Here is a 26,000-nt window from a genome sequence, read left to right on the forward strand (position 1 = left end):
TGGCTCACACGCCACTCTGCCCGCCCAGCATTCCAGCTGGGGAGTGGGCAAGCCCTCGACCCCACTCCCCAGCAGGAGCGCCGGGCAGGCGAAGCGAGTCAAGTCTTCAAGCCCCAACCCCACTATGCCCCTGCCTCAATCAAGCTTCACAATCATCATTTGTGAGTACAGTGTTAAATTTAACAAACTTATACTGCTTAGACGTCTTGTCTAGTGAAAAAGATTTCCATGAAACCTAAGCTCCCCTATTTACATTAATTCTTATGGGAAAACTGATTTCACTTAAAGTAACATTTTTCAGGAACATAATTACAAAGGAGGAGTTACTGTAGTTAACACATTTCAAGGGACCATTTAAGATGAAGTAGCCTGTTAACATGAAAACTTCAACCATCACCACCCATACATTAAAAACTCTGGAACATACCGACACCAGCAAAGGAAAGGGGGAGGAAAAAAAACCGCTTGTCTCTCACCAGCAGAGTTGGTCCAATAAAAGATATTACCTTACCTACCTTGCCTCACTAAACTGGATTAGACAAATTTCTGGAGTTCCAACCTGAAAAATCTAGAATGTTGGCCACAGCACATGTTGCTATGCCAGCATCACCTTGGAAAGGGGCAGAGAGGACCTATTCTGGAGTGTTTGTTCTGGAACAGGAACCCCTTCTGAATCCCCTTCTATTGACAGCTTTGAGACAATTTTGGGACAACATTGACCTGTGGTACTGCTCGAGTGAGTAACTCCAACAGCTGTTTGACAGAGGGGAGACTAAGGTGAAGACAGAGCCCAGAAATTGGAGGGTGGCTGCTGGAACAGCATGTGAGCTACCCATGTGGTAAAGGATAGGCTCCCCAAGTTGTTCTCCATGTTTTGTGGGGTTTGAGCTACTTCCATCATGCCATCAGATATCTAGGGCTAGATGTAGGCTTAACTCACAAAACACAGCCATTTGGGAGTTACAGAACCTAGTCCTCTCCCCTCTATTCTCTCCCTGTCACCTTGTCCTCTGTAGGGGCTCTCCCACCTCCTCCCCCATTGTTCTCTGCTTAGCTGGATTGTTTCCCCTACATTGGACAGTTGTCCTCTTTAGTTTCTCAACTCCCTCTTGGTTATTCTTGATTCTCTGAATTCTCTTGATATGGGAGATCTGCTGATGTGTGACAATTGCTATGGCACCTCAAATTGGGGTTCTCTATTTCTGGATAGCAAGGGTGGACAGTGGATACAGAGGAATGCTCCTTGGAGTCAGCCACAGGTACTTCTCTGATGGGCAGTGTGCAGAGTCAAGTGCCAAAGTGTTTCAATCAGAGCAGGTTAAAGTGCCCCTTGCAGCAGTTTTTATGATTTACTGGTTATTTCTGAAAGTTGCTTAGGTATCACCCAGCTAAAACAGCTGTTAATATTTATTATGGATTTGCTGAAACAGGTGTGTGGACAAAGGCAGATACAATGTCTGATACTGACAAGATGACCATCAATCTTCTCTTGGTTGGAAGGACGCAAAGTGGCAAAAGTGCTTCTGGGAATAGCCTTCTGGGCAGCTTTGACTTTGACAGCCATCTATCCCCAAGCTCCGTGACCACATGCTGCAGTCTCGGATGCAGCTGCTGTATCTCAGGCTTCACACGCCGAAATGGCCATGAGCTAGCCCTGCGGGTTCACGTGATGGACACTCCAGGGTATCCTCACAGCAGCCTGAGCAAAGAAGAGGTGCAGCAAGCGGTGAGGGCAGCTCTGGCACAGCACTTTGGAGATAAGGACCTTCACCTAGCACTCTTGGTCCTGAGAGTGGACTTGCCTCTTTGTGAGGAAGAAAGTCACACAAGTCAGCTAGTCCAGGTAAAAAATTCTGTACATACTGGCAACTCTATTGTTTTCAGAACTAGGAACCCTCAAAACAGCATCAGCTGAGGTAGAAAGGAGACAGGTAGGTGCAGTTTACACACACCCCTCTCCCTTCCAAAGTCCAAGTTTGTTCTAGCTAAAACTCAGTGGTATTTCTGTGCTGCAGACAAACTTTTCATGTTAAATTTGATGGAAGAAAGTTAAACACAGAATAGGTGGCCAAGTATTATTCACTGTTTTCAGTTATAGGAGAGCAGAAAGGGGCCTGTGATTCTGGTTTACCCATTAAGAATGTTTTTCTCCCCTCTCCGGCCCCCATAATAGGATTTACATGTATTGAGGTTTATCATCAAGGACCCAGACCTGTTGAGAAGAAATGCTACTTTAATCGTTTGCAGATAGACACTACATTAAATGCAGGATGAATTAAGGTGTTCTGAATTGCACAAAACCCCGAGGAACATCAAACTTTTCCCCTAGCAGCATCCATCGGGTTGGCCTAGGCACCCCCAGAGTCGCACCTACATGGCGCTCAATATAGCGCCCTGCTGACCCACCACCCTCTCAGTTCCTTCTTGCCAGCTACTCTGACAGAGGGGTAGGAGGGTGTGGTGTTCATGTCCATTCCAATACCCATCTCAAAGAACAGTTACAAGAAGGGGAGTAACTGTTTTTTTCTTCAAGTGCTTGTTCATGTCAACTCCAAATCAGGTGACTCACAACCCCAAGTTCGGGAAGCGGGGTCTGAGTCATCCACTGATTGGAGCACTGCTCTTCCAAAGGCTGCATCATCTCTGGCCTGTGGGGTGATTGCATAGTGCATGGAGCAGCAAGGATGTCAACCATAGGGTCAACATCCTCTACCACTTCCTCTGCCCGGATCCCCAAGTTCTGGGCCATCCGTTGCAGCAGCTGTTGTAGGACCCTATTGTTCTCCAGGGCCAGGGCTATTGATGTCCCTGCCACAGTCTGATCTGGGGAGAATGAGGAGGAAAGCCCTGACAATGGGCCCTGCTCACTCCCCTCAGCACCCAAAGGGTCACATGGCACCCAGTATTGCTATGCTGCCACATCTGCTGCCTGCAGTGCTGGGGCCGCTGGAATTGAGATTGTTGGCACTGAGGTCGCCAATCCCAGTGAGAGTGAAGGGAAGGCTCTCAGTGGCACTGCTGCTGGTGGTGCCAGCGGTGCCTTTGGAGAGATGAAGGACATGGATCTGGACCTTGAGCTCTGGTTCTGTCCCTGGCCCTGATATGTCCAGGGTGTCCAGAAGGGCCAGAGTCAGGAGTTGCCACTGCAGTGGACATGGCACTGGATAGGGCTGGCAGTCACACCAGGACTTGAACCTTCTGTTCCTGGTCCTATTGGAGTGGTAGGATTCTGACTCTGAGGACAACCATGGAGGAGTGGTGTTCCGTGGTGCCAGCGAGTGGTGCCGGGAACTGGAGGATCAGTGCAGTTCCCCCACATGGGTGGACTGTGCTAAGGAAAGGTGTGCTGGAGATGGATATCAGTGCACCATCATAGCTGGCTTGCCCCTTGACAGAATTGGGGGCTTAGCAGTCATGGGCAACTTGTCTTGCATCTCTCAGGAGGACAGCGTCATGAGGTGCACAAGGTCCTGAGGTGCCACAAATGCCTCTGGCATAGAGGGGAGATGGAGCTCTCTACCATGCCAGTCTGGAGCATGGTGAGGGTTCAGACTCGACTGGACTCCCAAGGGGGCAGGAATCAATGAGACTCTGGGAGGCACAGGGTCCGAGGTGACATGGCCCAGTTTGGGTCTCCCTGATGCAGGTTCCTTGGGCTTGGAAGGGGGAGAGCAACCTCTCTCTGGGGTTTTCTTTTTCTGGGGCATCGGGGACTGAGACCGGGGCCTCAGAGAAGATTATGTATGGGTGGAGCTGTGGTGGTGCAGTGACTCCTTGGGGTCCTTTCCCAGCACCGGCTCATGCACTGTTGGTGCCGAAGCACTGTGCACCGATGAGGAGGTGCCGGGCGTGGGTTCTGCTGACCCCAGGTCAGATTGTGGCTGGGATGCTGCCTCCAAGAGAAGGATTTTGAGCCTTTGCTCCCGATCTTTTAAGGTCCTAGGGCAAAATCCTTTGCAAATTCTGCACCTCTCGTTCTTGTGGCTCTCCCTGAGACACTACAGACAGAGTGCAGGTCACTCCAGAATACATTTTCCGCAGTCCTCTCAGAGTTTGAATACTGGGGACCAGGGCATACTCCAGTGCTGGAGGGGAGGGAAACATTGGTGGGGGACCCCCAAAAGGAAACTTATGACCTAACTACTAATACTAAACTAACACTTGTAAACTGAGAACAAACTATAAACTCAAAGAGTGGACACTGCCCAAACATGCTTGCAAAGCAAGAGCAACAAGTTATTCCACCTAACTGTCACTGGTGATAAGAAGGAACTAAGGGGGTGGCAGGTTGGCAGGGTTCTATATTGAGCACCATGAAGGCATGACTCCAGGGGGCAGCCAGGCCGATCTGATGGATGGTGCTAATGGAAAAGTTTTCTGGCTGCCATGCACACACCTGATTGGAATTGACATGAACCACTACTCGAAGAACCACCTATTTTATCAGTGACAGTCACCTTAATCAGCAACATGTCTTCCCGGAGTCCCTCAGTCAATGATCAAGGGAATCTGTTTACCATTGAGCTCTGGCTGATCCCTATGGAGTGTATGATGCTAGCTTATGGTACCCTAGTCCAGAGCTCTGACTCTGGATCCTGGTTCCTCTAGCAGTTGCTGGATCTCAGGCTGCCTCATACTACCAGATGCACAGTGCAGCACACATCTATCACTGTGCTGGCTGCCACTTCTTTCCAGGAGGGCTTGCAACAGGGCAGGATTTCCTGCATTCTCTCCATTCAACCAGTTTTGCCTGCACGCTCATCAACTCCATGAATCAGAGCTGCAGAAGCAGGTTTTCACAGCACTATTGCTATTTGGGGCTGGGGGTGATTGTCCCACACACCAACACAGTGGGCTTCACACTTCAAAATGCTCTCATTTCTTAAAATATGAGCAACAAGACAGAATGACTGCCTCATAAAATTATTATATACAAAAAAAGACAATACTGGCAGACTTGGGGCAAGAATTCAAAACACTTGGTTCTCAATTCCATGCTTTAATCTAAATCTAATTTAATTTAAAATAAACCACAATTGTTCCACAATAGAAAACTGGTAGAGTCACCATATATTTGCTTTGACTACAGTAATTCCTGCTCAGGCAGGACAAACTTTTTTTTGGGGGTGGGGGGGTTAAACCCTGCTAAAAGCTAAATTCTTTTCTGTTCCTCACAAACAACTGAAAATTATGTCTTTCTGGATGTCTGGTGGGGGGAGGAAATAGTTTTGGTGATGTTTGGGGGGGGCATACTGGGGGTGGGGGAAGTTGTGGAGAGAAAAGAAAATCCTCTATCTTGAAATTTTCCATTGAAAATTTCTCAAATACTTCTCATATGAATGAGCTTCTTTGAAACAGTCAGCCAGCAGGGGGAATGTTGACTATCATTTTCACAGTGTCTATACTGAGCACTATAGGGATGAACTTTCTAAAGAGCTACATAATGTTACTCTGATTTAGTAGAGAAAAATCAAGCTCCCATTACAAGGTGCTTTTGGGATAAGGCCCACAGGCAAGGAAAAGGAGAAATCAATCAGAATTCTTTGTATTAGCCTTTCCATATGTTATTGGCCAACTAACTCTCTCTGTTGGAACAGAGATGAAAGATGTGAGGAGATAAGCAAATGGAAGATGATCCTGTCTCTCTCCCACCCCCATTGAATTGAAATCTACTACTTTTGTTTCATGTTTCTGTTATAATTATGGTTCACAGTTGATAGAATGGTTGCCTATTTATTTCTAAAAGCCCAGATGTTATGAGATCATCAACCAAACAGGGCAGGGCAGCTAGCCAGATCTTGGAAAAGTATGTATATTCTGAACAATAGTGTTTATACTTTAACTAACTGACCTAAAAGGACACTGGGACCATAAAAACCTTTTAGCAATCAGCAACAATTCTTGATAAGTCACAGCAATCTTCTACATATTAGGGGTAGCATATTGATAAGCACCTAGAATATATTTACAGCTTTCTGCATTTTCATTTATTAGTGTGGTCTTGTGAATTGAGCACAGGACTCAGGGCCAAAAATCCCCAAATTCTAGTATTGACTTTAATGCTCACTTGCCTGACCAAGCCACTTAACTAACAGCATTAATAGGCAGCTGCTTTAAAACAAACAGAAGGAAGTACTTGCTCACATAATGCACAGTTAACCTGTAGAACTCATTGCCAGAGGATGTTGTGAAGGCTAGAAGTACAAATTGGTTCAGAAAAGAATTATATAACCTAAATGGAGGACAGGTCCATCAATGGCTACTAGTCAAGATGGTCAGGCTTGCAACCCAATGCTCTGGGTGTCCCTAAACTTCCAACTGACAAGGAACGGATCACTCAGTAACAGCCCTGTTCTGTTCATTCTCTCTCTCAAACATCTGGCACCAGCCACTGTTGGAAGATAGGATAGTGGGCTAAATGCATAGGCACTGACTTAGTAGGTGCTCCAGGGCGGCAGGGGGAAAAGGTGGGTGTTGAACACCACCCCATCAGATACTCCGCCCCCCACAGCGCCTCCCTACTACCTAGCTCTTTGCATAGTCTCTTATTCACAATATACAGTCTGCCTCCTACCTTTAATCTTTAGATTCCAAGCACTAGGGAAGAGAACTCAGCTGTCTAGCAGAAGCTTTCAATCCAGCTTTATTTACCACATCAAACTTCTTCTCCAAGCTCTCTCTCCTTACTGCCCCAGCCTACCAACTTTATTTCTTCCCCTTGTTGAGCTAATTACCTCATCAGCACATTGCCCCCAGCTGGCAACAATCCTCACTGTTACTGGTTAATTGATTCCAATTAAGCTCATGATCTTATATGCAATTACCTAAGAGACCATGGTACTAGATCTTACACTGTCATACATGCCTGTCTCTGTTTGGTATTTGTATATGTGCCCCTCACCACAGTATCTCATCATTTAGCTCAGCGGGCCCCAAACTTTCCACAGCCCCTCTGTCTGCCAAGGGGGGGAGAGGAGAGGGGAACGGACAGGGTAAGGGGGACAAGGCTGCGGCTACAGCTAGGGGCAGGTCTGGGGCCAGGAACTGAGCTGTGGCTAGGGACAGAGGCTGAGGCCAGGATCAGAAGCCATGGTCTGGGGCTGGGAGTGCGGCAGAGCTGGAGGCAGAGCAGGTCGTGCCCTGCCCCGTACCTTTTCCAAGCCCCCCCAGGGGGTATGCCCCACAGTTTGAAACCACTGATTTAGATTTTAATTGGAATGGCTTGAAGCTGCCTGCGTTGCTAGTAGCTACCTAACAGCTGCCCAGTCACCTACATCAAGAACTATAGCTCAGTCCAAGTTCCCTGTAGCAACGTAACCAAATCTAGGTTAACATTGGTAAGTTCTGGTTCAAACTGTAGAACAGAACAGTGGCTTCCAACATTTGTTCATTTGCAGACCCCTAAATAATTTCAAATGGAGGCATGGACCCTTTTCAAATCTACTGTCCGTGTGTGTGTGTGTGTGTGTGTGTGTAGAGAGAGAATTCTGTTCAGTCACTTTTCAGTTTAAGCCTTTCCCGAACCCCTTAGACATAGTCCAGGGACCACAGGTTGAGCACCACTGGAATAGAGGGTCTGGTCTATTGTTTTTCCCAGCTCCTCCTGCTTCTGACATTTTTCTTGCTGTCTCCCAACCCCTAACTGGTTTCAGTTATGTTAATTATCTTACCAGATGGCTTAGGAGAAATAACTGGGAGTTAAGGTTTATAGGCTGCAATTTAGGTTCGAACTGGGTATTGCAAAGACCGCCCTGTAGATTGTCCTTTCTGGGCAACTGATGAATATAGAGAGTTTATATTCAAATTACATCTGACAGCTGCTCTCAACGCTGTTGTCTGTAAATTGGTGCTGGTTTGACTATGATCATAGGCTCTTGCTGAACATTTCCCAGTATATTAGAGCAATTGCTCATCAGCACCAAGAGCTGTCATTCATTATACTTTTCAGATATCCCTCTCGTTTATCCAGATGCTCAATGAGTACATAAGACAATGTGAAGGGTTAATAAGAAGGCATAAATTTACTTTAAAAATACAGTATTTGAAATTCATTAATTTTACATTCACATTTCATGTTACCTGTTTTCTGCATACACAAAATATCAAAATTCATAAAGTGAATAGTCCAACTGCACTGAAAAGGAGTCAGCTCTAAAAAGAGGGAACGTGGCTGACACAATCAAGTATTTCATATTGACCTAAGATTTTGTACTGCCCCTCCATTTCCCTCCCTACCAGGCTGTAAGCACCTTCCAGAAAAATGAGATTGGCATTGCATGATCCTTAGGAGATTTCATGAAATCTTTTGCTCTTTTCCTTTCTCAGGATATAGAAAACTGTTTGCAATAGGTTTTATTTTGCAAGATGGGAGTGGCAACTGTTGTAAATGATGTTATGGCTGTGGTAGAAAAGCTTTAATCAGAGAGAAAGCTTCTGCAATATGATCTAAAAGATATCAGACTCTGGCTAGGATTCAATGCTCCTGAATGCTGAGGAGATATGAGGAGATAACTGGCTCTGTGGATATGGGTAAAGCAGTGGACGTGATGCATCTTAACTTTAGCAAAGCTTTCGATACAGTCTCCCACACTATTCATACCAGAAAGTTAAAAAAAAGTATGGATTGGATGAATGGACTATAAGGTGGATAGAAAGCTGGGTAGACCATTGGGCCCAACGGGTAGTGATCAATGGCTCGATGTCTAGTTGGCAGTGGATATCAAGTGGCATACCCCAGGGGTCAGATCTGGAGGCAGTTTTGTTCAACATCTTCATTAATAATCTGGATGATGGGATGGATTGCATCCTCAGCAAGTTCACGGATGACACTAAGATGGGGGGAGCAGTAGATAAGCTGGAGGATAGGGATAGGATCCAGAGTGACCTAGACAAATTGGAGGATTGAAACAAAAGAAATTTGATGAGGTTCAGCAAGACCAAGTGCAGAGTCCTGCACTTAGGATGGAAGAATCTCATGCACCATTACAGGCTGGTGACCGACTGGCTAAGCAGCAGTTCTGCAGAAAAGGACCTGGGGATTACAGTGGATGAGAAGCTGGGTATGAGTCAGCGGTGTGCCCTTGTTGCCAAGAAGGTTAATGGCAACACTCCTACTAATGCAGCCCAATATGCCAGCAGATCAAGGGAAGTGATTATTTCCCTCTATTTGCCACTGTATTTGATCCAGTTTTGAGCCTTCTATTACAGAAAGGATGTTGACAAAACTAGAGGCCAGCAGAGGGCAACAAAAATTATTAGTGGGCTGTGGTATGTAACGTACAAGGAGAGGCTGAGGGAACTGGGCTTATTTAGTCTGCAGGAGAGTGGGGGGGATTTGATAGCAGCCTTCAAGTACCTGAAAAGGAGTTCCAAAGAGGATGGAGCTCAGCTGCTCTTAGTGGTGGCAAATCACAGAACAAGAAGCAATGGTCTCAAGTTGCAGTGGGGGAGGTTTAGGTTGGATATTAGGAAAAACTATTTCACTAGGAGGGTGGTGAAGCACAGGAATAGGTTACCTAGGGAGGTGGTGGAATCTCCATCTTTAGGGCTTTGTCAAGTTGGCCCTTAGAAACCTCTGGCTGGGATGATTTAGTTGGGGTTGGTCTAGATGACCTCTGAGGTCTCTTCCAACCCTAATCTTCTGATTCTAATGCTCTTTCCACAGGCAGATTCCCATGACCAAACATTCCTTATAATCAAATCTTCTGTGTCCTGTTCTGGGCTTTGGGGGACTTTGTCCCAGAAGAACAGAATTGATTTGACTATCATAAATGGTGATGTGGTCTCTAGCTGTAGATGGTGCTTGACACTGTTAATCATACATAAAGCATACATATTTAAGAAACATGGGGTAGATAGGAACGATGTATAGAAGAAAGACCTTTATATTTCTAATGACATTATGTATTAAGAATTCAGGCCTCACTGATTTTTGGAAACTAAATTGACTAATCAACCTAATTATTACAGCACTTTAATCTGATATAAAAACTGGTAACTCTCAGTATTTACACAATATTGGAACACTTGATGCAATTTGGCTGGTATAGTTCATGTTCTGCACATACCTAAATACTCCCTATTGAATATGATATTCCTCACTTTGTGCGAATATATTGTACATTGTTGATGTGTGAAGTTAAACCACCCATGTATATCACACCACCTGGAGAAGTGGCTGCATTTCCATGGTGGGTGAAGAAATTCTTCTATATCAACTGTGTATAACACTGAGTTCCTTTAAGGCACCAATACCAAGATCCAGAGTGACAGTTCTTTGAATTCAAATTAGTCTTCTCTAAAGATGTACATACCAATCCCACTTCAGGAACAGGCTGGGGTTCTCAAACATACCTTCAAGGAGCAATACTGCATGATGTGAAAGTGTTTTCTCTCTCTCATTTCTAAGATAACCTAAGCTATTAAGTTACTTTATAAAAGCCTATTGGAACATTCAGATTTGGATTTTTAAGAATAAAAACTGTATTAGTCTTACCTGTTTCATGATGACAGACTATTTTTAAAATACTAAAAAATTAAAAGTTCTCAAAATATAAGAAATTAAAGACTGGATTCTGTAAAGCATTGAGCCTTAAATCTTTTAGATTTAAGCTCTTATAGCAGAAAATTGATGCCTGGGTTCTATGGAAAAATAATGGTGGACTAGAATTCCTTATGTTCCCTCAGTTTTGGCTATACATCATACTTTTTTCTTATCTGCAAGCATAGCCCCCAGAGTTTGTACAGAGCACCACTGAGATCAACAGGTCTCTACAATGGCAAAAAGATGTTGATGCAAGATATGGCCTTGCACGTCCCCAGTTACAGACACTTTTGCTTAAAGTGCATTTTAGTATCAGATGCTTTTGAAATAAAAATCCAAATGAATACTGTATGCTACAAGCATAAATTTGCTTTTGCATCACCCACTTTGCTTACTTATTTGAAAGAATATTGTCAGATCTTTTTTTCAAATTTTCCTTTATTTACCAGTAACTCCTGGAAGATTAAAACTGAATGTTTTCCTTGTAGTGTCACCCATATTTGCATGCATACAGTAAAAGGGTTGCTAACAGGTGCAGGGGGGAGAGGGACATTTTCTTTTCTTTGATGAAAGAGCAACAAAGCAGCAAAAGCATACAAAGAATTATACTGATACGCTGAACGGATAAGAAAATAAAGGTGTCACATTTTGAGTCTGATTCTTGAGTGTACTTTCAAACAAAATGTACACATTAAATACAATTTACTGTAAAACAATGAAATGCAAACCAAAAAAAAAAAGGAATCTTGAAACTAATTTTATAAGCAACAAGCTTTAAAAGCTTTCATAAAAACAGACCCAACTGAGCTTCATTAAAAGAGGGAATACAAGCATCAGTTAGCAGCCCTACCAGGGAAACTTGTTTTTTTTCCCCCCTCATACATGACTATATATTTAAAAAAGAAAAGAGAAGATAGGAATGCTCTATTTACAGATATGAGTCCATCATGCAATATTAACAGTTCTCAACTGTATTTTTAGTATGGCTTGGCATCAGATTGTTTTCACAAACACAGTATGCATGTCTTACATAATCAACTTTCATATCTTAGTAGGAAAAGATCACTGGTCCTGTATTTCAGAAGCCTTTGTGGGACCAAGAGATGAAGTTATTTTTTTCTTTTGGATGGAGTGGGATGCAAATTCCATATGAGAGCTTTATACAATCTGCTTTATAGTGACCAAAAAGAAGTCTCTTGACCACCTGTCTTAATTATAAATGGTATTAACACCTTTGAAGGTCAAGAAATCATAGCCATTTTCTTGCAATTCAAACTGTTATGACCTGGCTTTCTATTCAGAGCTTATTGGTCTGTCAATTCATACATACACAATCTATTTTGGTGTATGGGGAGGGAGATGGGAACAAGAAATGATAACTATTGGAGATTTGTTTTTCATTACAGGAACTTCTGGGTCCCACATGGAAAAACTTCACTGCAATTCTATTTACGCATGCAGACAAGGCAGAAGAGGCAGGATTAAATGGAGACAAATACTTGCATATTGCCTCTGATACCCTGTTAAACCTTTTGAGCTCAATACAACAGAGATACATTTTTGTAGACAACCAGGCAAACACACTCCAAGAGGAAAGAAAAACAAACAAATCTTAAGAAAAATCATGGAATTTCTAAGACAAAATAGTTACCAGGTGCTTCTAGTTAAATAAATGGATGGTGACAAACACAAATTATCTCTCAGGTACTCATTTACTGACAGCCATCTTCTTTTCTACTTTGGGATAAAATGACATGCAGAGACGAGGACTCTAGAAGTCAGCAATAAGTGCTTGGGGTATTCATGCCCAAATCAACATTTGCATTTCACTTATTATAAAATAGATGAAAACTGTTTAGACTACAAAATTAGTTACCATAAACATGTATAGTATGCCTATCACTCTACTATCTAACAGCCATTATCACACCAGATCACGGATTCAGGTTGAATTCTGGACAATGTCCCTATTACTGTGTTTACAAATATTACACCACAGATCATCACATTTTATATTGTAGCTCACAAAGAGCAGGTTACTGAGTAGAAAGTAAGAATACGTATGCTCAAAACCATCGTAGTGTTGCTGTGCATTATTGAATAGCTACCACATCCTGCTTGAATTGGCTGCCCTTCAGATTCTTATTTTTTGCACTTGATTCTACAGTCTTTACTAAGATAGAAGCACATAGTTTGCAAAGACCTTTCAGATCTTACAGTTGGAAGTCTCACACTGTAATCTATTTTCCCACCTTGCTTCACAATGAATCCTAATTTAAACAGTTTTAACATCTTAAAGAATTTCAGACCTCATTGACTGAGTAGATTATAAGGCAGTTTAAATAGCTCCCATGTTTTGAAGATTCTTCAGAGTATTTGGAAGAACTAATTATTACTACTAGTTCCCAGATGCATGCAAAATTAGTACTGTGGGGGTATATATACAAAGCACATTTAAAAACATTTGTATTCATCTTTCCTTTGTGCCTGTCTCTTTTAATTTTACATCATTGTCATTTTGTTGTTTTCCCAGCTTACTGAATGACATTTGAATCCTGGAAAATTCAAAGACTGAGAAATGTATTTTATTATTTCAGTGGTTAGACAATAGATGGACAGTAAATGAAACACAAACACTTGGAAGTATATTTAAACAGTTATTGGGGATTTGAAAAGGTTAGTTGTCAATTGATATACCGCGGCCATTGTCAGCTCATGACTTTATATTAATCATGGCTACTTCCTTTTAACATGTGACGCAGTAAAACAGTTTATTTTAAAGTGTAAAAATTAAATTACCTGTTCCTGTTTCAGCAAAGTATGTGATTCTGTTTACAGTGTGTAGAAGTTACAATACAAAAATGGATTCACTTGATTTTTGTTTCATGCATCAGTGCAGCACTAAAATTGAATTAAATTAATTTTGTTGGTCAGCATCTATTCTTCAGTGATGATTTACTGGTATGATCCACCACATTCACTTCAGTTAAATTAGAAGTCTCTGCTTAGGAGCAGCCCAAAACTACATGGGCAGAGGACTATGACATGAGTTCCACCTACCCACTGTCAGATCACTAACTCTACACTACATGAATACCTGGCATTAAGGACCTTTCTCCATGAGGGCCCCTGCTTCCTGAGTAACTCTGTGGGTCACAGTGGTTCTCAACTTATTTACCATTGTGGGCTGCATCCAATACTACTTGTATGGCCCGGAGGATGTCAGACGGGCCGCAGCTCAGTACTGACTGGGCCGCAAGTGGACCACGGGGCGCAGGTTGAGAACCACTGGTTTAGAGTGCAGAGTACTTCTCCATCCCTTTCTAAACTAAACTCAAATATCCTCAGAATCTGCACCCCGTATTCCATTGAAATAGGCTCAAGTATTTAATATACCTAGTTAATAACTGTGCATATTTTTTAATTTGTCTAATCTGCAAAGCGAACAAGGTGAATGAGTGCATTTTGAAAATGTCAGTCACACATTCATACTTTTGAAGAAGAGAGAAAAGAAAAATGAATCAGTCATGCCTTGGGGGGTTTATATTCATGTCTTTATTGTGCTTGCACTGCTTTCCATTTAAGCCTCTGAACAAGTTTCTCAGTAATTAGTTTTATTTATTTGATTCCACTGCTGGCCATGGTCTGAGCCCTGCAGACCCCCTTCCCCTTCACTTCAAATGGAACTCCTTTGTATGTAGCAATGCATTGGTCATTAGTATGAAGGTCAGGTTGAATCTGCTCCCACATCTTCTTCTTGGGATTAAGTTCCTTCTCAGGTTCTCCTGTTTAAATAAAATAAAATAAAATAAAATAAAACAAACAGCAGACATGAAACAAAAGGAAGAGTATGGGCAGTATATACATGTGAGAGAGTGCAGTAACATTTTCCTTTGAGAATTTATTCAAAGTGATATTGGCTGCCAAAAAATTGTCACTTCATCAAGCCTCAATGAAAATTGTCAAGATCATAAAACTTAATTGTATTTTTTGGGTTGGGTACTTTCTGATCCTTACTTGACAGTACTGTAGGTCTCTAGAGAAAAATATGTATTATAGCTAGCTATATACAATTACCACAAGGAGGTAACATTGTGTCAGCATTTGGGATTACAAAGGAAAAATGGGAAAAAAGTTTTTATTTAATGATTTTGCGATATGTCAGAAACACAAAGTAAATATTGAACATAGGAACACATTGTCCAGGCAGGCTTAGGCTCATTTACAGCATTGGGCAGTGAAGTTTTATATATTTGTTTTAGACAGTGTAGGCATATGAAATTTGTGCTGAGTAAATGTGAAAGGCACCCAGAGAATCTACAACTGTGGAGGGTGAGAGAAAGATGGTCCTGTAATTAGAGTGCTACCCTGGGACTTCAGAGACCTATGTTCAATTCACTTCTCTACTACAGACTTCCTGTGTGTCCTTGGACAAGTCACATCTTTATGCCTCATCTCCCCATCTGTAAAATGGGGAAACAGTACTCTCACATAGGTGTCGTGAGGATAAATAATTAAAGATTGTGAAATAAAGGGGGCCATGCAAGTACCTAACTAGCTTTTTTCAACTACTTTTGTGGAAATGCTGCAAAAAGCTAAAGGATGAATAGTGGAACAAAAAAAATAAATGTTATATCTGTTACAAAATATTTCTCCCGTTTGCATTTCTTGCCTGACAATTTTAAAAAATGACAAGGAAACCAAAAAATTAATCTGAATAAATTCCTCTGTTGCCAGTTTAAGGACGATTTATACTGAATGAACTGCTGCGTGCCAACATCATCTTTCATGATATAAATAAAGCATAAAAATCAATTCGTTGTACCATTTATTTTCCTTTGCAAAGACCAAATGGATTTCAGATCTCCTAAAGTAAAACAAGACTCCGTCATTTAGCCACAATGCCTTGGGGTGTTTTTAACCCTTTTTATGAGATTCATGTTAGTACACTGACGAGCACAAGGAAAATTATAAACACTTCCACTGGGTTAGGCCCCAGTTTAATAACAGATAGCCTCCAGGGGAATTAATGCCGTTTCACTGTCAATATTTCAACTTGCTAAGAGACTCTATTCAGCCCAATTATTGCACATACAATTCAAATGTTATGTTTCAAAATTCAAAGCACATATATACTTTATGGGGAAAAAATTATATCCTCAAAAGGTAGCACAATATCCAATGTGCTAGGAACCAACATGACTCATCAACAAGCTGTGCTCTCCGTGGTAGCACACTTCAGCGATAAGCATTCTCATGTTCTCATTCCACCCCTCTACTCAGTCCTTGCCAGCCCAGGAAGAAGCCTTTAGGGTGGGAGGTGGGGAATCATGCTCTTGAGAAAGATTTCAGCAAATTCAGTCAGGAAGGTGTCCTAATGGAGTGATCAGAGGGGTAGTTAGTCTGGAGCTGTAAAAAGCAATAAAGAGTCCTGTGGCACCTTAAGACCAGAGGTAGGCAACCTATGGCATGCGTGCCAAAGACGGCATGCGAGCCAATTTTTAATGGCACGCTGCAGCCGCTGCTGGCCCTGCTCAGCCCGCCGCCCAACACCGGCAGCGGGTTAAGCGGGACTGACGGCCGGGACCGTGGCAGGCAGCAGTGTGCCATTAAAAATCCTGCCTGGCCCCTCCTGCTCTTCTCCGCCCCCCACCTACCGCTCTCTCTGGCAAGGGCAGAGAGCAGAAGCAAGCTTGGTCTTGCCGGCTGCTGCTGTAGGGCAGGCTCTGCCAGCAGCCAAGCTTCCACCTTCCCCCGCCTTTTTCCCCAATGTGCTGCGTCATGCCCCGCCTCCTCTCACTTCCTGCCACCGAAGGCCCTTGCGAGGGAGGGGAGAAGAGGAGCCCCAGTGCCCTTGCTGCTCAGACTGGAAAGGAGGTGGAGAAGAGGCGAGGACGGGGCCTTGGGGAAGGGAGGTGGAATCAGGGTATATCCCTCCAGCCCCCTGCTGTAAGCTGCTCAGTTCAGGGGGCTGGGAGCACACCCCCAATCTCAGCCCACTCCCCAGCCCTGACCTTGGACCTCCCCCACGACCTCAGCCCTTACTCCTGCACCCCTCTCACATGACCCCAGACCTCTGCCCTGACTCCTGCACTCCCCACACATACCCAGCCCTCCCACACCCTATGCCCTAACTCCTGCATGCCCCCAGCCCTCTGCTGTGACTCTTGCACCCTCCTCACACACACCCTGCCGATTCCTGCACTCTCGACACATACCCAACCCCCCCACATCACATGCCCTGACTCTTGCACCCCCCACATCCCTGCCCCCCACCTTGAGCACCAAACAGGAGCTCCTGCAGCCCCCCCACATTCCCACCTGCATGCCTCGCACCAAATGGGAGCTGCCCAGGTAAGTGCTCCACACCCAAACCTCCTGCTCCAATCCTGAGCCCCCTCCCTCATTCTAGCTCCTGGACAGACCCTTCATCCTAACCCCCCGCCTGCTCCTTCACCCCTACCCTCAGCTTAGTGCAGAGAGAGAGAGAAAGAGAATGGGCCAGAACCAGGAAGAAGGTAAGTACCCACTCTATGTGGGCCGGGCTGGGACCCTAGACTGGCAGCAGGCTGTGTGGGGCCGGCAGCAGGACCCTGGCTGGCAGGAGCCAGTGGATGGAACCCCAGACCGGCAGCAGGCTGAGCCGCTTAGCCCGCTGCTGCTCTGGGGTCCTGGCCGCTGGCCCCACTCAACTCGCCACCAGTCTGGGGTTCTGGCTGCCAGACCCTTGCCAGCTGGGGTTCCGGCCACAGGCCCTGCTCAGCCCGCTGCTGGCCTAGGTGAACGGAATCCCAGACCAGCAGGGGGGCTGAGCAGGCTGGTGGCGTAAGATCAGCATTTTAATTTAACTTTAAATGAAGCTTCTTAAACATTTTGAAAACCTTGTTTACTTTACACACAACAGTAGTTTAGTTATATATAGACTTAAAGAGACCTTCTAAAAAATGTTAAAATGTATTACTGCCACACAAAACCTTAAGTGAATAAATGCAGACTTGGCACACCACTTCTGAAAGGTTGTGAACCTCTGTTATAGACTAACAGAAGCGTTGGAGCATAAGCTTTCGTGGGTGAATACCCACTTCGTCAGACATATCTGGGTATTCACCCATCAAAGCTTATGCTCCAATACTTCTGTTAGTCTATAAGGTGCCACAGGACTCTTTGTTGCCTAAAACAGTGAGGTTCTCTTCCCTGACTGGTTAACCAACAGGTCTATTCTTAACATTAGCCAATAACAGCTACATACTACTTAGTTGTGATGGTGAGATAAAGGCAAACACAATTACCCTGCATGTGCCATAAGGTTCTTACTGGCTTATATGAGGAACATGCATTAAGCAAGAGAAGAATAACAGAGGGCCTCAAAATGCACAAGGAAGGGAAAAAACAAGCCATTGTCCTCAGATGGATGAGTGGACACCTGCCATTCCAAATCTGCCAGCTAATTTTTCTCGTTTAGACCCTTCAGAAGACTGGGTGCTCAGCTCGTGTACCCTTGTTGATAGTTATAAAGAAAAGTTACTTCAGCCTGGCTCTGACTCTGTAACTTCCATAGCTGCTTTTTTTTTTTTTTTTAAATGGGCTTCCAGTGCAGGCCAACTTCTCTGTTGAATAGGTTGGCCTATGACAGTGCCAAGATTCAATGCACCAGTCAGAAATTATTTCTCACAAATGGAGCGCTTAATTACGTCAATGTCTTAACACTTGCAGAACAAATTGTATGCTTTAAAAAAGACAATTTAGAACACTATCCTGTACTAAATTCACAAAATGTCATTCCTTTATACCAAAATGTATATATACCAATAGTTATTAAGCAGAATAGCTGCTAAACAACTGTACTGTTCAGAAGCTGAAATCTACCTTGTTCCCCCCTTCCCCAAATATTACAACAAGCAAATGAATTTTTCAAAGATAAACTAAAATCTGACTTTATTACACAAACACTTTCTGGATCTTATTAAGAGTATCTTTGGAATCCCAAGTTGAGCTCTCCTGGGATCTGTGGTGAGCTTGTATTAGATTAGCACAGGCACCACTTTTAAACATTACCAGAGCCTCTCCTGTACCCTGCCACTTTGCATCCCTTTCTCTCATAAGACAAATAATCCTCTGAAAGGAGAGCTAAAAATAAAATGGAGTAAAATTATGGCCACAATGATTTTCCCACCCTCTTCTCATGGATGTGAAACATGCTGAATCTGCTAAAGAACCAAATGAAATGTATCAAACTGTACAAGTGCTATCAAAGTATTAAAAACCTAAGATAAAAATAATAATGCCACCTGCTGTTCTTTAGAAAGCAGTCTGTATCATTACCCCCAATTTAGAGATAGGGAAACTGAGGCACATAAAATGAATTTAACTTGCCCAAGATCACCCAGCAGCAAGTGGCAGAGCCAGGAACAAAATCCAGGGCTTCTGATTGCCAGTTGAGTGTTCTGTTCACAAGGCAACACTACCACAAAAAAGAAGCCAGTTGGCCATGTACTGTAATTGCGGTAGATAGATTTTAATGCAAATCACTGAGCTGTGGTGAGGTGGAAAGATCTATCTTAGGGTTTTACAGTGCTGCCATCATCACAGCACCTAGGTACAAAGAAGGTAAGGAAAATGTGATTCAGTACCTCGAAGCAATTTAACAGAAATATACTTTAATTTACCACTGGGAAAAAAAATGTAGGACTGAAGATAGAGCTTACAACAATGGTGTTAGTTTCTTATCACTGAGAGAGATAACTGAGCAAAAAGTGGAAAGCATCCAAACACCAAAGTTTTAATTAAAGGAAGTTGTTTATACAGACTATCCACTGCACAGCAGGTTTAGAATAATCTGAATTTCTCTTGTAACTGGTTAACCATCAATTGAAACATGAACCGTTTTAGACCAAAATTAGTATTTTAACCATAAATCTCAAGTGACAAATTTGTGGTTGCTGCAGCATTTCTCCACCCTATTTTTTTTTAAAGCTTCTATTGTACTGTTACAGAGAAGGGAGGATTTTACTGCAAATTGTGTAACTATTAAAAATGGCTGTGTGAGAGAAGTAGGGTGGAGGAGGAGGGCGTGTCTGTATGTGTGTGGAATCATTTGCTATGACCTTCATCAAGCAGATGATTTCACTAAAGTAGAATGTAAACTTTATGAAGTTCTTAATACGAAAAAGACCCCTTTCAAAGTTGCAATTTCTTGTGGTTTTGGGTATGAAAGGTGTAAGACTACTTTCTAATTTTTGTGAAGTAAAATTTAATTACAGTTGTTAATAGCAACTGCATAGCCCAATGTCTCTTAGCAAGATATTCTCTAAAAATACAGAAAGGGGGGAATTTGAGGAAATTCTCCAATTTCTGCAGGGAAAAAAAATTGTAAGTTGTAAACGTTGTTATATCGGAAAAGGCTAATGATCATGACAACTAAAATGAACATGGAAAGTTACCAAGTGCCATCCCAAAAAAACCATATACAGTATCAGTCTTATTTTTAAACACTCTGCTTGACTTGGGACAGCTGGGTCTGCTTTGGGGTTGCTTTTTTGTTGCTGCCGCTGTTGCTACACAAGCTTTCAGTCTTCAAATTAAAATCAGACCCAGCTGCCCTTTCTATTTTAATTTCAGTGACTCAAACTGAATGTTCGTGGTTTAAATTACTCACTTAAAATCTATCAGTGTTTAAAATTATTATTACTAGTCTTGGAAATTAAACTGAATTTGAAACAAATAACGTGAGTTCCATATTCCTGATACTGCTATTGTTGAACTGCTTGGTTAGCTTTGCTTTTAAGAAAGCAGCAACTAAGCCAACCTTGAGATTTTGGTATACAAAAGCCAAGTAGGAAACACATCTTCCATTAATTTTAATGAGAACTGAATTTAACCCTCCTGGTCAGCTTTTGAATATCTCAACAAAAAATTCTTTCCAAAACCAAGATATTTCATTTTAAAAACAGTTGAGGTTTGAAAAAGAGTACAAGAAAATCTGCTAAATCACTTAATTGCTTGGACATAAATAAGGAGATAAGTTATATCAACTTGGGTCTTTTTTTTTTTTTTTAATGCGAGTGACTAACAATTGGCAACCTCCACATTTTAGGTTATAAAGACAGTCTTTAAAATTTAGGTTCAGCACATACATTGTGTGTAAATTACAGTTTTGAACAGCTGCTAATTATTGCCATTAGACAATGAATTTAAAACAGCAAAGAATTCAGTGCTGATTTTATCAGTAATGCAAGATGACACTGGGTTAGGGAACCTTCTTAAAAGTAGTAAAATCCATCAGGAATTAATTGATGTCTGAAACAGCCACACATATACAAGCAACTATCATGTTGATAAAGACAAAGCAATCAACTGCTGAATAATCCCCAGCACTCATTTAGAATGATCAAAGATTGAATATTGCATAAGAATAACCAAACACAATGGAAGCAATCTTCTAATGACCAGAGTAGTGGTTCTCAATCACACGTACATGTACTCCTAGGGATACATAAAGGTCTTCCAGGGGGTACATCAACTCATCTAGATATTTGTCTAGTTTTATAAAAGGCTACATAAAAAGCACTAGCAAGTCAGTATAAACTAAAATTTCATATGACTTGTTTATACTGTTCATATATGCACTGAAATGTAAGTACAATATTTATATTCCAACTGATTTATTTTATAATTACATAGTAAACATGACAAAGTAAGCAATTTTTCAATAACAGTGTCCTGTGACATTTTTGTATTTTTATGCCTGATTTTGTAAGCAAATAATTTTTAAGTGAAGTGAAACTTGGGTACGCAAGACAAATCAGGCTCCTGTAATAGGTACAGTAGTCTGGAAAGGTTCAGAGCCACTGGACCAGAGGACTCAAAGGACCAGCCCTTCACCGCTTGAGAAATTAAAATCTAGTAATGGTTGAACCTGACTGAATTTTTTAGCACAGGGATCGGCAATGTTTGACACATAGCTCGGTAGGGTAAGCTCCCTGGCAGGCCGGGCCGGTTTGTTTACCTGCTGCGTCCACAGGTTCGGCCTATCGTGGTTCCCACTGGCTGCGGTTCACCGTTCCAGACCAATCGGGGCTGTGGGAAGTGTTGGCCAGCACATCCCTCGGCCTGCGCTGCTTCCTGCAGCCCCCATTGGCCTGAAGTAGCGAACTGCAGCTAGTGGGAGCCGTGACAGGCCGAACCTGCGGACGCGGCAGGTAAACAAACCGGCCCGGTCCGCCAGGGGGGTTACCCTGGCGGGTCGCGGGCCAAAGGTTGCTGATCCCTGTTTTAGCTCAAAAGAGGCAGTCAAAACTGTATGCACAAATATATGATCGTATGAATAATTAGCCTCCAACATCTGGTAATTTGTTTAGCCACTGCTCAGTCAATGGGCCATTAGAAACAACTCTGATAAGACTGTTCACCAGTCATCAGGATTCTGGCAAATTAAAACTTTGGTGGCTAAAGACAATGGGGAGAAGAAAAGCTGGTATGATAATGTCTGGCTCTCAGGCCTGGTCTACATTACAGAGTTAAGTCAATGTAAGGCTGCTTACGTTGACCTAACTCTAACATCTACACTAAAACGTAGCTCCCACTTATGTCACTGGCCCACTACACCGACTTAATAACTTCACGTCTGCAAGGGGTGAAGCAATTAGGTGGATGTAGTTAGGCTGATGCAGCGTCAGTATAGACACCGTGCTGCTTACACTGATTGTTGCGGCCTTTCAGAAGCCATCCCACATTGTCCCACATGACAGTTAAATCAGAGCAAGCGCTCCTGGGGAGGATGCATACTAACAACACAAGGAGTGTAGTCAGTGGTGAGCTGGAGCCGGTTCGCAAGAACCGGTTGTTAAATTTAGAAGCCAGTGTAGAACCAGTTATTGAAGGGGCCGGCGGGTGACTGTCCTGTCCAGCCCACCTGAGCTCCCAGCTGGAGAGGCTCCCCACCCTCCACCCCGCTCACAGAGCCCCAGCGAGCCTGCCGCTTTAAGCAGCATGGTAAGGGGGCCGGGCTGGGGCTGGGAGGAGGAGTTGGGTAGGTGTGGGAGTTCCGGGGGTCTTTTGGGTGGTGGTGGATGGGATTGGGGAAGTCAGGGGACAGGGAGCAGGGCGAGTTGGGTAGGGGGTGAGGTCCTGGGGGGCAGTTAGGGTGCGGGGTCTTGGGAGGAGGTGGTCAGGGGACAAGGAGCAGGGGAGGTTGATGGGTTGCGGGTTCTGAAAGGGCTACTCGGGGGAGGGGCGGGGACAGGCACAGGCATGTGGGGCTTGTACTCACCGCTCAGTTCCCTACTGGGTCTTCGGTGGCACTCAGGCGGTGGGGGGAGAGAGTCTTCACTCTCTCCAGGTGAAGGACCCGCCACCGAAATGCTGCCAAAAACCTGGAGTGAGTGAGGCCCCCCCCCCACCGCTGAAGTGCCGCCGAGGACCTGGTAAGGAACCGGTTATTAGGATTTTGGGAGCTCATCACTGAGTGTAGCGTGAACATGCAAAAGTGATTTAATTACTGCAGTGGCTGTATGTTGACATAACTTAGGTCGACTTAATTTTGTAGCGCAGACTTGCCCTCACTGAATCAGACTTACCTAATGATTCAGAACAAACCTTCCATCATGGTAGGCAGAATCAGTGATAAAGTAACTTGTCCTGCAGAAGGCTGGGGATAAGGTACATGCCTGTCTGTGTCTGTTTCACAGGTATTTTTTTTTTTTTTTTTTTTTTTTTACTGTGATTAAATCAGCACTCTCTCCCCTGTCCTACTTCCTCATCCCTAAAAATGAACCTAGTGAAATGTACTAAATTACATTTGTTCTGCATTTAAATTTTATGTGACGTCTTGCAAGTTATTTACTCTTAAACAACAAAACAAATCTTCCACGCTATATATTATTCACACTTAGGCTTGGAAGGCTTAGACTTTTTAATAGTAAATGTCAATTTCACAATACACACAACCTGAGGAAAAATATTTCCATTGATGATGTTTGAAATTTACAGGTAGACAAAGCAAGAAAAATGCTGCTTGAGAACTTGAATTTGATTTGAGGAGGCAAACTTTGTTGACGTGATATGTAGACAATTTGTGTTTTAATGGCTATAAAGTTTAAAACTTTTTAAATCTTAACATATGCTGTCATTAAATAATTATTGTCTGACACCCTCCCCCCTCCCCTGATCCTTCATAATCTCCCACAACTGTGAAAATTTAAATGGACAAAATCTGAAAACTTACACCACAATTTTTCAAAACTGAAAACTTAAAATCAATAAAAATAGAAAAAAGCTTAAAAATAAACATTTATAATATCCATCAAAATTTTAGCTTATTTATACTGTATGAATGCATGATTCCTTCCATCTTGTGTGCTGCTTTATAGCAATTACCTTATTGCGATTTATAAATACACTTGATTCTTGCCAAAAACTGACTGTCATGTAGAAGTGTTTCTTTCACAACTTGATATGCTAGTTGGCTTGCTCTTGCCTTTGCTCATATTTTTTTATCTGTTTTGTATGTTTTCATATGCAATGATTGGTTCTATTCTAGAACGTCTATTTTGTGCTGTTAAGAATGAATGGTGTTATCCTCAAAAACAGTTATTGGCTTTGTCTTGTAGCTACCAGTTTTTCTGAACATTTTTTTTTTCCTCGTTGGTGCTTTAGGGAGTAGTTGCCATATTCTTTAGCTAAAATGTATATCTCCAGAAGTCAATTTTTTAAAAAAATAAAATGGTTGTAAAAATCTTCATTTGGCATTATCAAAGCTCCCCAGATGCCTCTGGCTTCCTATCAGAAGAAACTGGTTGTAAAGCATACCAAATGCTCTATCATAGACTGCAGGCCATAGGTTTAGTTTTAAAGTACAACTTTCATACTACATTAATTTATAATACAGCTTTTGTAAAACAGAAAGGTCAATGGAATATCAATATGCACAAACACCTGGGAACAATTTTACAACAAAAGCAGACATAACTGCCTCTCACTAGGAAAAGACGTTTGGAAATCTCGTGATAGATTAAAGGTTTCCTTAAAAGTAATTCTGTTTTGCTACAGAAGTGCCCCATTAGGCAGGTGGCTTGGTGTGAACGAATAGACAGGATGCAATGTAACAGAGCTCCATAGCTCTGTGATCATTTTCAAATGTCAGTTCTGATAAATTATTTTTGATTTATGAGTTTGGACTCAACATAAAATATGACATGACAAAGAGCTGACCCCTCAAAGTCAAGGCTGACCCCTCAAAGCTGTCAAGAGGATTACCACAAGCATAAGGGAATTTGAAATTTTTGGAAACAATGGGTAATAAAGATAATGCAGCTAATGCAGGAGTCAACCCAAAGGAGACACTTTTCATCCATCTCATTTAAAAAATAAAATCACTACTTTAGTAGCTTTAGCAAGAAGACACATTGTGGGACAGTTCCAGGTTAAATGTTTACTGTTCTTAAGAGAGAGCTAACAGTCTAATATGCAGCTCACAAAAGACATCGGTAGGATCACATTCTCACTAAGGATAATTCATAGGAGGGGAAGTTTAGAAGGATATGATTTTAAAATCTCTTTAAAGTTAGAGATAGGCTTCAAGGTAGCCCATGGTGAAAGAAATTACCAGCCATAACACCAATGTATTTCCAATTACAATTCTAATTCATACTATGTGAACCAGTATTTCTATAATTTAACATTGGGGATGGAAAATATTTACATGGGTAGAATTTGGGTGGGTTAGGAATGGGGGAAAAGGTCACATGAATCATACTTTTGTGCCCCAGAAATTTTTACTTTTGTATTTTGGTTCAATCTATTATTCTTTTTTTGCCAAACAAATGTCGATGATAGTGAAGGACAAAAGAACTGTTGCAGGATGTAAGGCCAAAGAATGGGCACCATTTACAACTAGGTTGGCAGGGTTCTTCCAACTTTCCGCCTCTCTAACCCTTACTACCTTTGTAGACACATGGCTTCCTATCAGAAGGAAGCTGTTGTAAAACATATAAAGCCTTCTATCATAGGCTGCAGGCCCGAGGTTTAGAACTATTTAATTCATAATACAGCTTTCCAGAAAGAGACTATGTCAGTAGAATATCAATATGCATGAACACCCGATTTTTGGGTTTGGACTCAGCATAAAATATGCTTAAGAGAAAGAGCAAGTCAAGGCTGACCCTCATGATGCTGTCACTAGGATTTTCATAATAGCAAAGCTTATTCTGCAGCTTGTGCTACCCACTGCATGTCCATTAGAACTGATAGCATAAGGGAGTTTGAACATTTTTTGGAAACAATGAGTAATAAAGAACACATATATGTTTTCTGTTCATAACAATGTGTTTCTCACAACAGCTTTTTTTTTTTTTTTTTTGAAGGCAGATAATTTCAGTGTTTTGCACTCTTCAAGTCTGCCTATTAAATAGATTGACATAATTAAATAGCACATTTTCCAACAGAATGAATCAGCAGAGTG

General features: G+C 42.4%; 2 protein-coding genes across 5 annotated transcripts in view; one reads left to right on the plus strand and one right to left on the minus strand.

Annotated features, from left to right (window-relative positions):
* The first annotated feature begins 1,453 nt into the window (after positions 1-1,453).
* Positions 1,454-13,978, plus strand: GIMD1 (GIMAP family P-loop NTPase domain containing 1). Its single transcript, XM_032794233.2, has 2 exons — positions 1,454-1,843; positions 11,950-13,978. Exons 1-2 carry the CDS (start codon positions 1,454-1,456, stop codon positions 12,157-12,159), a joined length of 600 nt encoding a protein of 199 aa, XP_032650124.1. The 3' UTR covers positions 12,160-13,978.
* A 97-nt stretch (positions 13,979-14,075) lies between these two features.
* AIMP1 (aminoacyl tRNA synthetase complex interacting multifunctional protein 1) overlaps positions 14,076-26,000 on the minus strand; it is a 67,960-nt gene continuing 56,035 nt past the window's right edge. For all 4 annotated transcript variants that reach the window (XM_032794230.2, XM_032794231.2, XM_075066216.1 and 1 more), the window contains one exon: positions 14,076-14,328. In XM_032794230.2, coding sequence (XP_032650121.1) covers positions 14,162-14,328 — 167 coding nt within the window. In that variant the 3' untranslated portion in view covers positions 14,076-14,161. The remainder of the gene's footprint in view (positions 14,329-26,000) is intronic.

Source organism: Chelonoidis abingdonii, chromosome 5, assembly GCF_003597395.2.
Source record: "Chelonoidis abingdonii isolate Lonesome George chromosome 5, CheloAbing_2.0, whole genome shotgun sequence".
Taxonomy (NCBI): Eukaryota; Metazoa; Chordata; order Testudines; family Testudinidae; genus Chelonoidis; species Chelonoidis abingdonii.